Below are 14,935 nucleotides of genomic sequence, written 5' to 3'. Positions count from 1 at the left end.
ATTAAAGGACCTGAGCCTCCTCAGAAAGAAAAGCCTGCTTTGTCCTTTCCCGTAGAGGGCCTCAGTGTTGTCTGACCAGTCCAGGTTGTTGTTCAGTTTCACCCCGAGGAACTTGTAAGTGTCCTCTAACTCCACCCCCCTTCCCATTTATATAAACAGGTGTCAGGGTTGGCTTTCTGCACCGGAAGTCCACCACCACCTCATTGGTTTTCTGAATGTTATCTTCTTATCTTAAAGTATCTTTAAGATACACAAACCAAACAAAAACAAAAACTGAATAAAGCTGAAAAATATTTTAAAAAACAGGTAAAAAAAGATAGCTCATTAAGTAGCTCTGACTCATCAAACATCAAATGAAACATCAAACACAAGTATAACAAATGATATCAATAACATATCTATTTGTAGGCTGCGTCTAGACTCTGGCAGGTAGCCAGACAAGTAAAGAAGATAATATTATATTACAGGTTAGTTGTTCTTTTATTCAGAACTGTAAGAAAGACCTTCTCTCATAAAGGTAGTAATGAGTATCCTACCTTTGGCGTATGTTGAAGCTCGCAGTATAACCACTCCCCCGTCTACATGGTACCTGCCCGCAGGCTGTGTGAGTAAGTGTGCGGCACTCCTCTTCTTTTATTCTCCTCCTCACCTCCATCAGCTCATTATTAAGTCAGGAACTCGTGTCAGCTACACTTGGACTCTTACTGTTTTACTTGATAAGGATACTTGGACTTTTCTTCGGTCATGTTTCGGGTTTTTTCACCCGTGTGTGTGTCTTTGCTGCTGTGTGCGGTGAGTACGGAAGCAGGTGTCTCTTGCTGTCTTTTTCCTTGTTTAGTTTTTTTCCCCCGCTGTCGCCAGGTGTCTCCGGATGGTGGAAGGTTAGGTCCCTGTAGACTAAATTAAAGTGTATTAAAATGTATCTCTTTGGGAAAATGCCACTGAGATAACATCTGTGGGAATTTGGGGCTTTAAACTAGGCCTATAATTAACACTGACTTGACTTTTTCCACTGAAGTAGTTTGAATATGAAACCGTCTATTCTAGTTAACACAGTGCTTCCCTATGAATGAATGTTATACTGTTTTTAAAGTACTGTTTATGGTTCCAAACAGACACATAAACATAAACACTTGTGTCGGGCCGGACCTTATCTAACTTACCTGTGAATAGAGGATGATGTTTTTTCTAAATAGTTTCTACAGCCACAATATATTTTAGAAAACAAAAGAGAAAGATTTAATAGACTAGCTACCGTCCAAAATACGTTCTTCATGTAAGCTATTAGATTGTTTAGCGGACGTTGTAACGATACCATTCTTGTTGACTGTAACAAATACCTGCTGTCATGGTAACACAGGTGAGCGGGTAGAGCTGTCTTCAGTTTCACAAGAGAACGACTTGAGATTGTATCTATTTTTTTTTTTGTTTTTTTTTTGCCTTACCTGAACTACTTGGTAAAATCAGTAAATTAGACAGACAAAATAACTAAATAACAAAATGTAATTGCATTTTAATGCAAGCTACACAGCTTCCTTTAGCTTTGTATTGAGGAGCTTTGTTATAGGAATAATGGCTCATAAGAGTGAATTTATGTATTTATTTATTGTCAGGGACCATGTACAATTGACATGAATCTCAAAGAGAAACGATGTACCAGAGTATAGTTTCCACCTGTCACAGTCCTTGTGATAATCCGACACAAGAACTACATCTGTAGAAAGGATAGACAGACATAAGTACAACAGGTTAGACAGGTTGGGTAGATATACATCAGGAAGGGTATGGAAAACTTAGGTTAGTAGACATAAAACAACACAAAAAAAAGGGAACACATTTTTTAAAACTTGATCATTGTTATGATCGCTTGGAATGTGTAAAACTTCTTGAAAATATATTAAAAAAAACAAATCAGTCACTTAATACCATGAAAAATGTTATGCCAGTAGCACCAGTAATACATTATGTGGCAGAAATGAATTTACTTGTATTAGGAAAAAGCTCCAAGCACAATACACTGACTCTATGGATCATACATTGATCCTAAACTCAACATCCATCCAATATCTGTTATTCTTAGTTCTTTTTCAAGAATGGTTCACTGGATTTCACAACATGTACTATTTCATGTACTATTCATAACTCATGTCATTCTTTAATTATGTTCTGCATGATTTAAAGCAGAACAAACTGTAGTGCCATGTCTTCTGATTGAATGCAGTAATGTTTGTTTATCTTTTTGCCAACCGTACTGTGGTTTTTGGTGTGGCCTGGCTGATCTATGACTTAAATCAAGACATAAGTCAGATTGAACTGTTCATTTTGAGTCTTCAAATGGTGACTTTTGAAATTTGGATTTTGAACAATTCAATAACAATTTATTTGTAAATAATGATCTAAGTGAGAGAAGGGATAGAAATGAACTTTTTGATAATTCTGCACAGACAGTTTTCCACACATACTGTCCCTGATGAGTAAGACCTTTCCCACCTTCTCACATAAGGGAGGCCGCTCCTTTCTTCTCTCCTTTGCTCAGAGTGAAACACCTCCTCTGTCATTCAGACATGCCTCACAGTACCTGGCAGATAGATGCTTTTACCCACATTGAAGATTTTTTTAATTTCAAGGTAATTGTTCAGAAGATCATAATCCTTCAGCGCCTCCTGGTGGACAGATAAAATAGCTTGTTCGCCTGGGCTTTTTTCTGTGCCACCATGTAGCTTCAAATACCAATCAAAGCCTTAGCAATCAAGGAAGAACTACTATACCAGCTGTATCCAGTTTCCAGCTTTGTTCTCTTTAGTGTATGTTGCTGATAGTTGAACAGGTCAAAGTGGGTTTCCTCATTTGTAGGATTTTTCTCCTTTTGATCATTCCTTCCTGGATTCCTTTTGTTGACTGAGATCATGTGCTTCCATAAGTTAAATGATTCTGTTGAGAGGTTTAAGAATATTACTGTTGTTGTTATTATTGTTGATTGTGAATAATTCTCATTTATTTACTTTAATGTATGTGATGATCATTTCAGCTACAGCTAAATAATAGAATAGAATAGAACAGACTTTATTGTCATTGCAGCCTGAATATAAAAAATAGAAAATAGACAGTAATAAATACACAAACACACTGGTGCACAATCATCCTAAATCAATAAATATATAAAGTTAGGTTGTAATAAATAGATTGTCATTACAGTTAATGGCAGAATGGTGGGGCAGTGTTTGATTCTAAAGGATCTTGGTGCAGTAATTTTGCTTTCATAACTGAGTGAGCTCTCTGTTTGCTTGATACAGTATGTTACTGTTGATACATCAGTTGAAGTTATATTTTCTGTTCAGTGTAGTTATATAGTCATTATAGGTATAGTATAATAGTGGAATAGTGGTAGACTGCATAGTTAGTATGATCAATAATGCATGCTACTCTCTTACTTTATGATTTTGCAGAAACCACATCAGTTTACAGTGGGTGTAGTAGTTAATAAAGCACCAGTTCTTCTCCAGTTTTAATTTTAAATTAATTTAAACAGCTCCATCGAGGGATTCTTATAAATAGGATGTCTAAAGCTTGGGCTCACATAACCAACACCTATCACAGTCATGGAAACTCAAAGATTCAGCTCAATTTGACTGAAATTATAACATAAGTGAACATTACTCTCCTCAAAACCTTCACTATATATTTAATTCGGTGCAACACTTGCATCAGTGTGGTGAATGTCTGATAGTACCAAAAGTGTTGACAGACTGAAGCCAAAATGGCTTTGAGGTCACCACATTTTGGTGGTTTAATTAAAATTCAATATGAACACTAGAAAAAATGATACAGCTCAATAAAAAAGAGCTGAATAGCATACATTTTATTTTGGTATATGGTTTAATTTATGGGTTATAATCCAATAATGCTTGAAAAACTAAACTAAAAATGTGTGAATAGGAGTTTTGATAGTAAAAGACAGATTGCTTACAAAGAATCCAAACAGCAGACTAAGAGCGGCTGGTGCTTGGTGCTATTTCATCATATGGTGGTTACCATGGTCATATGGCGCTCTTTCACAATGCAGCTATATGCACAAGAAAAGCCACACCCTCTCTTTCAAACTGGCAGGTCAAATTTCAGTCACAGTCTGATCTGACAGACTGATCATATTTGCATATTTTCTGCCTTCTTTCCATTTACATGACATGAATGGGGTGCAAAAAGGTCAGACCTCTTCTCAGTGCTGTCTAGGCATGCACAGATTTGGTGGGACAGCTTAAAGAGATCATTCTTTTGAGTGTATATGACATTTTGTCACCATATTGCACCAACATCAAACACTAATTGGCTCTAATGAGCCAAAAACTGCTGAGAACAGTTTTATGAGTGGAAATATTGAATCACTCTTTGAAACTGGGAGCAACCAATCCAAAGAGCCCTTTCCATGTGGCTTTTCCATCCTTATCCATATGCATAAATTGTGTACATTGTATATAGTTGAATCCAGACATCATTTTTTTACATTGATTTAGACACAATAAAATAATAACAAAACAAAGCTAAGATCACTAAGAGACACACAAAATAAACAGTAATACAAGACTGCTTAGCTGATGATCAAAATAAAAAAGCAATTAAAAAAACATTATCAAGATCAATTATGCATTAAGGATAAAAAGTAATAATAGAATAAAGAAAGTATATAATAATAAGAGGGCTGGCATTCCTTCACCCACATCAAAAGGAGGATGTTGTAATAATTTATATGCATTTGAAGAAGTTACTAAAATATAATAGGATATAAAGAGACAGGAACATGAATATTTTTATCATATTTATGTATAAAATAGTTTTAATTTGTACATGACGCTTTGGGGAATGAGAGGGTTATGTAATGGCCCAAACACAATGACCATAAATCAAATAAAGATACATGGTGGAATCATGGATTTCATGAACAAGACACATGGGTCTATTTTACTAATAACTTAATGTATTACTACTTAATATTTTTTCATATCATACTCAAGATTCAAAGATTTAATTTTAAATTGAAACCATCTTGCAATTCTCACCATTTCTTCATATATTGTATTAGAGTTTGGGTGAAGAATCTGAGAATCTGCTGCAAATGAAATTACAAAAGATTTATAAACTGAAGATTTATGAATATCACAGATATAAATAAGAAATAATGAAGATCCTAAAATCAATAATTGTGGACCAACACAATGTTACATGCTTGATAGTACATGTTTGTTAATAGTCCCTCTCAGTAATGTGGCTGACACTGAAAACCATAACGGTTACACAAGATATGGTTTATACTGTGAAATGACAAAAAAATTTAATTTTCAAAAGGTTGTCTAACAAAATGTAAATCAGAAACATGTAGTAATCACATCTATTGTGTGTGTCTTTAACTCCAGGCTGTTGTTGTGGTGAAGGTCAGCTCTGAGGACAGTCTGGTAAGAAAAAGAAGAGAGTGGATTCTCCCGCCAAAGCCACTGAGGGAAAATAAAGACTATACTGACCGAGAATCGATCGCCAAGGTGAGTGAACGAGCTCCAATTTACTTTAACTCTGAGGCATTGAACTGCTGGCGTAAGCTCTTCACACACACGCTTGTTAAAAACAGCAAATGAGCATCTACCTTTGTCTGTATATCTGCCACATAAAAGAATTACCTACCATCAGTCAGCAGAGGGCGCCACTGGAACATTTTCTTCTGCTCTGTGTTTCAGATTCGATCAGATTTTGAAACTTCAGATAATATTGTCTACTCCCTGGAAGGCGTCGGTGCAAACAAGTATCCCTTCCATGTGTTTGTAGTCGACCCTAAAAGTGGACTTATTCGTGTGACCCAAGAGCTGGACAGGGAAGTCATTGATATGTACAATGTGAGTGATACATGAAAGATTCTATTCTATTTTGTTGTCTTGAGAAGATTCAGTAATTGCTGCTTTTCATACTTTTTATTATATATGATATTTGGCATCATAATGTCTATTTATGTCAGTAAAGGTCACTGTGAAAGAAAATGAAAATGGATCTTCATTTTCTGTTTTTTCAGCTGTCAGGTATTGCTACGTTCAGTGATGGCAGAGAGGCAGAGAAAAGAATTGATATACGGATCAAGGTTGTAGATGAGAATGACAACTCTCCAGTGTTTGGTGTCATCAAGCCCGTCGATCTGGATGAGCTCTCCCCTGTAGGTTAGTATTTCTGCATTTGTCTGCAATTTTAACAAAGGTCTATCCTGATATGTGGCAGCAAAGTAACCCTAAGTGGCTTCATTATAAATAAGAGCCGACCTATACTGGATTTTTAGGTCTGATGCCGATACCAATATTGGGGAGTAAAAATATTCTGATTTCAACATATTGGTCAATAATATTATATACAGAATATGTTGATAAACACAAATATTTTTGTAATGATCCCTCAAATGTAAGGCTTGATATTTCACAGTTTAACTTTACAGTTTATGGTAAAAAAAAAAAAAAAAAAAATGACATCAGTGCATTAAAATAGTAAACCTCTATAGGAATTGAGTAATTATTATTATAATAATAATTATTATTAGCATTAAACCTGAATTAAGAAAAGGGGTCAAATGTACATAAAATGCTGCCTATATAACCTTAAAACCTTAAAAAAATGTATATATATATATAGATAGATATATATAGATAGATAACAGATTCACAGATACCAATATATCTGTAATAGGTCAACATTGGCTGATAATATTGATAATATTGGCTGATTGATATTGATTGATATATTGGTCAGGCTCTATTATAAATAAAACTAAACATTTTGGTTTTGTATCTGCAAGATTATATTCTTTTGTTACACCTCTCTTCTAAGTTGTTTTGTAGTTCCCCTCCACATCCTCATCACATTTGAGCTATGGCTCAGAAAACATCAGCTCAAATTGGAAGTCTTTTAATGACTTATTGGAGTTGGCCCTGTGTGTGTGCAGGGGAGGACATTTTAAAAATGAAGTTAACAGAGAAATCTTAAATGATTGTGGTAGTAAAACCTAAAACCCAGAAAAAACAAAGTTTACAGTAAAGAATATGATCATGTTAATTCCTATAGCTATATTTAACTACATGACAAAAAGCACATTTTATAATTGTTAAAATTAACATTTATCCTTGCAGCAAGAATGAAAAAATTAAAAACAACCTCAGTATGTAGTTAATATACATGTTCACTGTATTTGCTGAGGGGTTCTAGTAAGATTGAAATAAAGTGCATATGACCTATACCATGTTTCTCTACAGTCATGTGCAGCAGGATTTTATGAAATGTTAACCTTGTATTTGCACCAGAAGCTTTGATGTGGCTGTATTCTGGGCTACGTCCACTATAATAGGAATACCTACTGTACGTGAAAAGCTACATTTAATGACTGTTTCATTTAATACTGTTTTTCACAGGAACTGTAGTCACGAAAGTCGTTGCAACTGATGCTGACGAACAAGGGAATAAGAACTCTCAGATTGCCTATTCAATCGTGGATCAGAAGCCAGATAATGGCATGTTCTACATGACCAGAGATGGAACCATCCGTGTCGCAGAGTCTATCCTGGACAGAGAGGTATGAACTACACCAACACTTGCAAAGTAACAGTGTTTTCTTGATGTTACCCTTAACATAGTCGCATGAGACCAAGGCTATGAATGCTATAATTGCTGGAAAGGACACTTGTTGCTGTCTTGTCTAAGATACACCTTCACAGTAAATGTTCATCACAGAATACACTTCTTTTCTGATTTTGTAATATTTTCTAATTTCAGACAATAGATCAGTACATTCTGACAGTGAAAGGTCAAGATCTAAATGGCAGCCCAGAGGGAAACACTGGAACCGGCACTGTTACCATTAATATCCAAGATGTGAATGACCACCCTCCCACTCTGGAATTCGAGGAGGTAGTTTTCTTTTTCACATATACGTGTATCCACGTGTTATATTGCATATTGGTGCAAGTAGAAAGGGTTGACATAAGTTTTCACAGCTGCTTTATTTCACTGTTGATACGCTCATGAAACAGATCACACATTGAATGCTAATGCTAATGAATCTATGTAAAATTACAATTTCTGCTCATGTGCACCATGGTTGTTTTCATCTTATAATGTGTTTTACTACACTTACAGTATGAAGGCAGCATTATGGAGAACACAGAGGGTGTGGAGGTGATGAGATTCAAAACAGAGGACCTGGACGTGAAGGATACAGACAACTGGGAAGCCGTGTTTGATATTGTCAAGGGCAACGAGGCTGGGTACTTCAGCATCAAAACAGACCCTAACACCAATGAGGGTGTCCTTATGCTTGACAAGGTACAACTACAGCAGTGTTTCAGCATTTGGGTTTAGAAGAAATGTGTATATGTTGGCCTTTCCATCATTTAAATACAATCAGCATGCTTCATACATGTTTACAATCAAGGATATATCAGCATACCATAGGGAATGACCAAATCCTGCTCTCAAGTTTACTGGTTTCTTTTCCACTTTCACCCCCTAATATATTGCGGGCAGTGCTAGAAGCCCCCTTGGATTTATGGGCTTACAGGACATGGTTCTTACATGGTTCTGTATTCTGGACCAACAACAATATAAGAGCTATATTTAAAAGGAATGGGTTTACAAATCAATTGTTGATTCAGACAACCCAGGATCAACTCACTGAGGGATTTTTGCATTTTAGCACAAGGCTACGGTTACTTTTCACAAGCATAACACACCTGTATAGTCAGGTGGATTGAGCTGAGGTGCATTGTGGTAGGCACCAGGAAGAGGAATGTATGGAATAAAAAATGAGGATATCTCTAATTCTGCTGCATCAATTTTGATCCCTTCTTTTAACTTTCCATTGTAAATCTGTCAATTTTGTACTAGTACAACGCTAAATTGGTGGAGTACTCTTTTAAGACTTTTTATCAGTAAATCAGTTTTTCATGTTTTTTTAACAATCATATGTAAAAATAGCTAATCCATGACGGATAACTTCAACATTACAGATGTACATGAAACACAATACATTTCAGTTCTCATTTGACTAAATATTGTAACCTTTTGATAACAATTATACACAAACAGTAAAACCTTCAGTAATAATTTGTGTTTTTTTGTGTGTCATTTGACAGGGTGTGGATTATGAGAAAATTAAAGACCTTGAACTAGGAGTAGCCGTGAGGAACAAGGCTCCACTGCATGAATCTGTAAATCCTGTAGGCATAGGAGGGGGATCTGGAGGGGGATCTGGTGGAGCCGGTGGAGCCGGTGGAGCCAGTGGTGCCAGTGGTGCCAGTGGTGCCAGTGGTGGTGGTACAGGGGGTGGGTCCGGAGGATCATCATGGCAAAGCGGGACCACAATTAAAACCTATCCAATCAAAATCAATGTGAAGAACCAGCCTGAAGGGCCACGCTTTGACCCCAAAGTCAAAGCTATTCCCATCTCAGAGGGAGACACGTCCTTTAACATTAAAAATGTTATTGCCCACTACCCTGCTATAGATGGAGACACAGGAGAGCCAGCTGAGAATGTCAGGTCAGTGCATACACAAACATTTGGACATGAATCCCCCTACAGTTAAAAATACAATGTCAATAAATTCTACACTCAATAGTAACTAACAGAGATTATTTGTGCTGTAGGTATGCCAAAGGTTCAGATCCTGGCAACTGGCTAATCATTGACCCAAAGACAGCTGAGATCAAACTGAACAAGTTGCCTGACAGAGAATCTCCACTCTTGGTCAATGGGACATACTTTGCTGAAGTACTCTGCATTACAGACGGTACACTCTTCCTCTAAACATCTGCTCCAGCTCTAGATGTTATAGATTTTTAGTGTTCGTGCAAAGTAGCTTTGGAATAGTTTGACATGTCAAGCTTAAAACTCTGCTCACCTCTACAGGCTACAGGCTTTATTAAACAGCACATTAATAAAGAAATGGATGAAACAAAAAGACAGATAATTTATGGTAATCATACAGCCTTACCTGTAGTGAAATGTTGTATTTGTTTAAAAAAAAATCACTGGGCCCCAAAACAAGCAAGGGCAACAGTTGTGTATAACTGTTGTCCACCAGCAGGGGACCAGATACAAGGGAACCTTGTATCTGGAAAGATTAAATAAAATGAGGGAAATGCTCAATTATCTGTCCTTATTTCTAATTTTTCCACCCCAGACATGCCGGCTAAAACAGCCACTGGCACCATAGCCATCCAGGTGGAAGATTTTAATGACCATTGCCCCACCCTGACCAGTACAATCCACACCCTGTGTGCCATGGATGATGCTGTTATCGTCAGCGCTGAAGATAATGATGCATTCCCTAACGGACCTCCTTTTCACTTTTCCATTGTCCCAGAGGGCACTGAGGGCAAATGGCAGGTGGAATATCTTAATGGTGAGGAACATACTGTAAATTATCTAAAAGAAATGGAAGATACTTATGAAGATGATGATAACAGATCTGAAGAAATGTTTCTGTAGTGGCATGATTTAAAATTACAACTAGCACTGAACTTGTTTCAACTGGGAAACCTGATATACATCTTAGACCTGTGGAATGAGAAAATCTAGATTTAACCATGAGTGTTTATTTTTAACTTAAGATCAAACTATACCTTTTTATATGTTCATCTTGTTGTGGGCAGACACTGCAGCTATCTTGAGATCCCAGGAGTCCTTGTGGCCTGGTATGTACGAGGTGGAATTTTTGGTGAAGGACGGGCAGGGAGTGGCCTGTCCAAATCCCCAAAAAGTGATGGTCCAGGTCTGCACCTGTGAGGATGGAGTGGTATGTGGAAAACGAGGCGCCAATGGTAAACCCAGCAAGGGAACAGAGTTAGGACCTGCAGGAATCGGATTGCTACTACTGGGCCTTTTGCTGTTACTACGTAAGTATTATGTGGGGGGCAGTTTGGCAGTTTGATATTTTCTTAAATATAAACTTAAAGATTCATATGTCCCATACCAACACATGTACATATAACATGTATATACATTTATAACTATCCTAAATACATAACACATTACCTAATGAATGTAAAATACATTAGGAGACTACAACGTACATACCCAGTTCCATAGATAGTTTGTAGTGTTATGTAGAAAGTAAACAAATGGTTATCAGGTGAACTGATGTGTAGAAAATTTTAGATATTTTTGGAAAAATGGAAATAGTATGAATAGTACCAGTGACTATGTTAGAGTGCCATCAATAATAGACTCAACACCAACACTAAAAGCTAAAAGTAAAAGGCTGTGTGAACACATACTAAAATTTCCCAAAATAAAAGAATGGTCCCTTTACATTGTCTTTAATGTCTTTAACACCACCACCATTACGAATTTTTAGCTAATTAAAGATCCGGTCTCTAGAACTAAATGTACATCTATCAGCTTGCACCAAAGCAAAAGTTAAAATAGCTGCAACCCTCCAGTAAACCACCTACACAACACAGTCAACATGGCAGTTACTAATCTTAGACTATAACTAACCCACTACCACAACTTAAGGTGAGAAATTTAATCAGATAACAGTCTCTAAATAATAAACTGTTTTGTTAAAGAATATTTAGACGTTACCATTATTGTCGGCCTGGAGAGCAGGTCACAGTAGCTAAAGCTGCCAAACACATGTCAGAAGTCCACAGTCCTTTTTCTAAATAACCAGGGTGGTTCTAGCCACAACCTGCTGAGATTTATTACAAAACACATAACTGCATTGTGCTAAGTAAAATGAATTGGACCTCCCTTTTAGAGGACTCAAGGGGACCACTGTGTGCCCATTCCACATTTTGGGGTCCATAAAGTTAGGCTAAAGGTTTGTTGTTATTTTTACAGTCATTCCTCTGTTGCTGCTTTTCTGCCAATGTGGGGCTGGTGCTGGTCTGCCAGGGGGCTTTACTGAGATGCCTTTCGACACCAAATCGCACCTCATTAACTACCACACTGAGGGCCAGGGAGAGAACACGGTAAGAACAACATAATTATCTTATATAATTATCTTTTCCGTGATCTTCCGTGTCAAGGACAGAAATATTGGAATATTGACATACAAATATAAGGTACAATGACTTTAGAGGACATCATCAAGAACAAGAGCCACAATGCTCAGTTTCAGTACCTGGTTGTACCTGGTTGTGTCGGAAATTGCATGTTTCAGAGAGAATGTCAGATGAATAGGTAATGGGAAGTGTAGGTAGGTCTTCAAAGACATTTTTGAAGAAAGAGAGGGAGACCAAAATAAATTAGGTAACTTGTTCCACCACTGAGGGAATACAGAATTTGGAATGTCTTGACACAGTGTATGTAGGTCAAGCCACTGTTTATTGGCTGCTCGTAGTGAATGAGAAGGCACATAAACCTGAATAAGGGAGTTCAAGTAAGTACATGTCATGCCAGCGGCCATGCAATAGATGAGCAATAGTAACGTAAACACAAAGGCATTGTCAGATATTTTGGAACACACTTTACACTTATTTGCTTTTTTGCACTGAATTAGATGAGAACATCAATATACCCCCAGCACCTCAAGAGCTTACTAATAAACATGTAATTTCGTTTGGCTAATATAATTATATATATATAAAAATATTTGCTTGTGTACCATTTCAACAGCTGCCAACAGGTCCAGCAAAATATTACATATGCATTTTTTTAGAAAACAGCTTCTAATAGCCGCTGTTGTCCAAAAGATAAGCTCAACCAATATGATGTATAATGCCTCTTGTAATCTTTTCTCTAGTAGTTAAATATTTTGTATTTGCTCACTTATTACTGTGTTCTAACATTTGGTTTCTTGGCTTATCATAGGAAGTGCCACTAATAAACTTGCCAGTACAGACGGATGCGGGTCCCATCAAACAAACCATTGGCTCAGTTAAAAACGTTTCAGCAGGAAATAACTTCCTCACTTCCATAGACGGACTCAATGGGGCTGTTCAGGAGGATGTCGGTTTTGGTTTCCAAACGGGGCAAACAAGTGGAAGTCGATGGGATACAAGTTACTCTGGGTTTGAGGGTATGGAGGCAGTAGGAGGAGGAGTAGCAGGAGGAATAGTAGGAAGTGCAGTGGGTGGAGGAATCACTGATGGTATGGCTCTGCCAGACCACTTCCTGGGACACTACTACACTCAGGTAAGAAATGAGCTGGCAAGCTGGAAAGACTTAACAGCATATGTTCTTGCAGTAACAGTTCAACAAAAAATAAAAAACAATCATGATATGTACTTGTGTGTTAATGGACAGACAGTTTATAATATAAACTTAAATTTTGAAAGACATGCATTTGGGAACCACAGTTGTTTAACACAACAGTACTACTACATTAAATTCAAACATGATTTGCATCATAAATGCCCCCTAGAATGCTCACTATCAAAATGTTTTTTTTTAAACAGAAAGCATCTGGTGGCGAAAACCTTGGAGTGAAGGACGGTCTGCTGGTGTACGACTTTGAAGGTCAGGGCTCCCCTGCTGGTTCAGTGGGCTGCTGCAGCCTCCTGGAGTCTGACAATGACCTGCAGTTTCTCGACGACCTTGGACCAAAGTTCAAGACCCTGGCAGAGGTGTGTGGGGGCAAGAAGATCCAAACTGAAGTCAAGCAGGTGTTCACTCCACTGCCCAGTTCCTCCATCAAAACCCCAACCTCAGTATCAAATTTGACAACTGCCACACAGCTGCCCCCTCTACCCAAGCTGCAGCCAACTGTCCCCAAAACAGAACAGACAGTGGTCACAGAGACATCTCAGCATTCTAAGGTGAAGAAAGAAAGCACAGCTACATTGAGAGAAGGGATGACCACAGTGAATAAAGGGGTGACAAATCAAGGCCAGATGCTCCTGCTACAGCAACAGCAGCCTGTCTTCTACACCACCACCCCTGTGATGCAGCCAATGCACTACGTAGTCCAGCCACAAGTTCAAAACACCATGCTGCTGGCTGAGGCACCAGCTACAAACCTGCAGGGCATGGTCCTAGTCAACGGAACCCAGACTGGACCTGCCCAAGGCATGGTAGTCCAGGGGCAGACAGTGATGTCCAGTGGACAAGCCCAGGGCCCTGGCTTAGTGCTGGTTGAGAGGGGTGGGGTCCAAGGTGGTGGTGCCAACCTGATCCACGCTGCCAACCCCTCTGGCTTGCAGACCATGATGGTCGTGGAGGGCAAGGTCCCAGCAGGATCAATGCAAGTTCTTACAGGCAGCCAGATGCATCATGTTCAGGGGGGCACTCTACAGTCAGGAGGGCTTTCAGGATCTCAGAGAGTCCTGATGGTCGGTTCACCAACAAGCAGTGGAGGGCAGCTGGTCCAGGAGGCAGGAGGTCTGTCCCAGAAGAGCAATCTCTTTGACTCTCAAAGAGTCCTCTACAGCCAGGATATGTCCACTGGTTCTCAGAGAAGCATGTTGGGTTCCTCTTCCACCACATCAAGCACATCCCCCACCTACCACAAGGTAGTAGTGCAGGAAACAAGAGAAATTCACTGAATGGTTGATTTTCAGGACAAAAGTGGGCCTTTTCAGTAATGCCAATAAGACTCTTCTTCTTACCTGGTATGGGTGGTGATGGGATTTTTAGGGGGCTCAATTAATGCAAGACTTCTAATGAAGAGAATGCATTGTTCCCTTACTCCCCCTCATAAACTTGACAATACAATTCTGAGACAAAGATTGTCAATCACAAATTAGCTGGTTTCCTCCAAACTACCCGTTCACTATTTCTAACAGGGTGAAAATGAATATGAAAAACCAAATGGAATAAAACCTATCCCAGCTAACCTATCTAGTGACCCTGCCTGCTGTATTTACTGCTGTAACCTTGGCTTTAGTTTTTGTTTTAACACCAAAGAAACAAGTAACCATCTCCAGAGACTCCCTCCTCTTTTACTTTTTTAATTAAAATGTATTAAAAAAATGT

General features: G+C 38.2%; 1 protein-coding gene across 1 annotated transcript; it reads left to right on the top strand.

Moving 5' to 3' along the window:
- The first annotated feature begins 523 nt into the window (after nt 1-523).
- Nucleotides 524-14,505, top strand: LOC128361702 (desmoglein-2.1-like). Its single transcript, XM_053322247.1, has 14 exons — nt 524-604; nt 5,409-5,531; nt 5,724-5,879; nt 6,053-6,194; nt 7,431-7,591; nt 7,792-7,926; nt 8,155-8,340; nt 9,150-9,553; nt 9,661-9,803; nt 10,197-10,418; nt 10,669-10,911; nt 11,861-11,991; nt 12,833-13,156; nt 13,420-14,505. The coding sequence occupies exons 1-14, from the start codon at nt 524-526 to the stop codon at nt 14,503-14,505; spliced, it is 3,537 nt and encodes a 1,178-aa protein (XP_053178222.1).
- The last annotated feature ends 430 nt before the right edge of the window (nt 14,506-14,935 follow it).

Source organism: Scomber japonicus, chromosome 7 (assembly GCF_027409825.1).
Source record: "Scomber japonicus isolate fScoJap1 chromosome 7, fScoJap1.pri, whole genome shotgun sequence".
Lineage (NCBI taxonomy): Eukaryota > Metazoa > Chordata > Actinopteri > Scombriformes > Scombridae > Scomber > Scomber japonicus.
Note: the sequence above shows the minus strand (reverse complement) of the source record. Positions and strands in the feature narration are given on the sequence as shown.

Coding starts and splice junctions, on each gene's coding strand:
- LOC128361702 (XM_053322247.1), top strand. CDS start 524: ATGAGTATCCTACCTTTGGCGTATGTTGAAGCTCGCAGTATAACCACT. Junction 605..5,408: donor GGTACCTGCCCGCAGGCTGT/GTGAGTAAGTGT, acceptor CTTTAACTCCAG/GCTGTTGTTGTGGTGAAGGT. Junction 5,532..5,723: donor ACCGAGAATCGATCGCCAAG/GTGAGTGAACGA, acceptor TCTGTGTTTCAG/ATTCGATCAGATTTTGAAAC.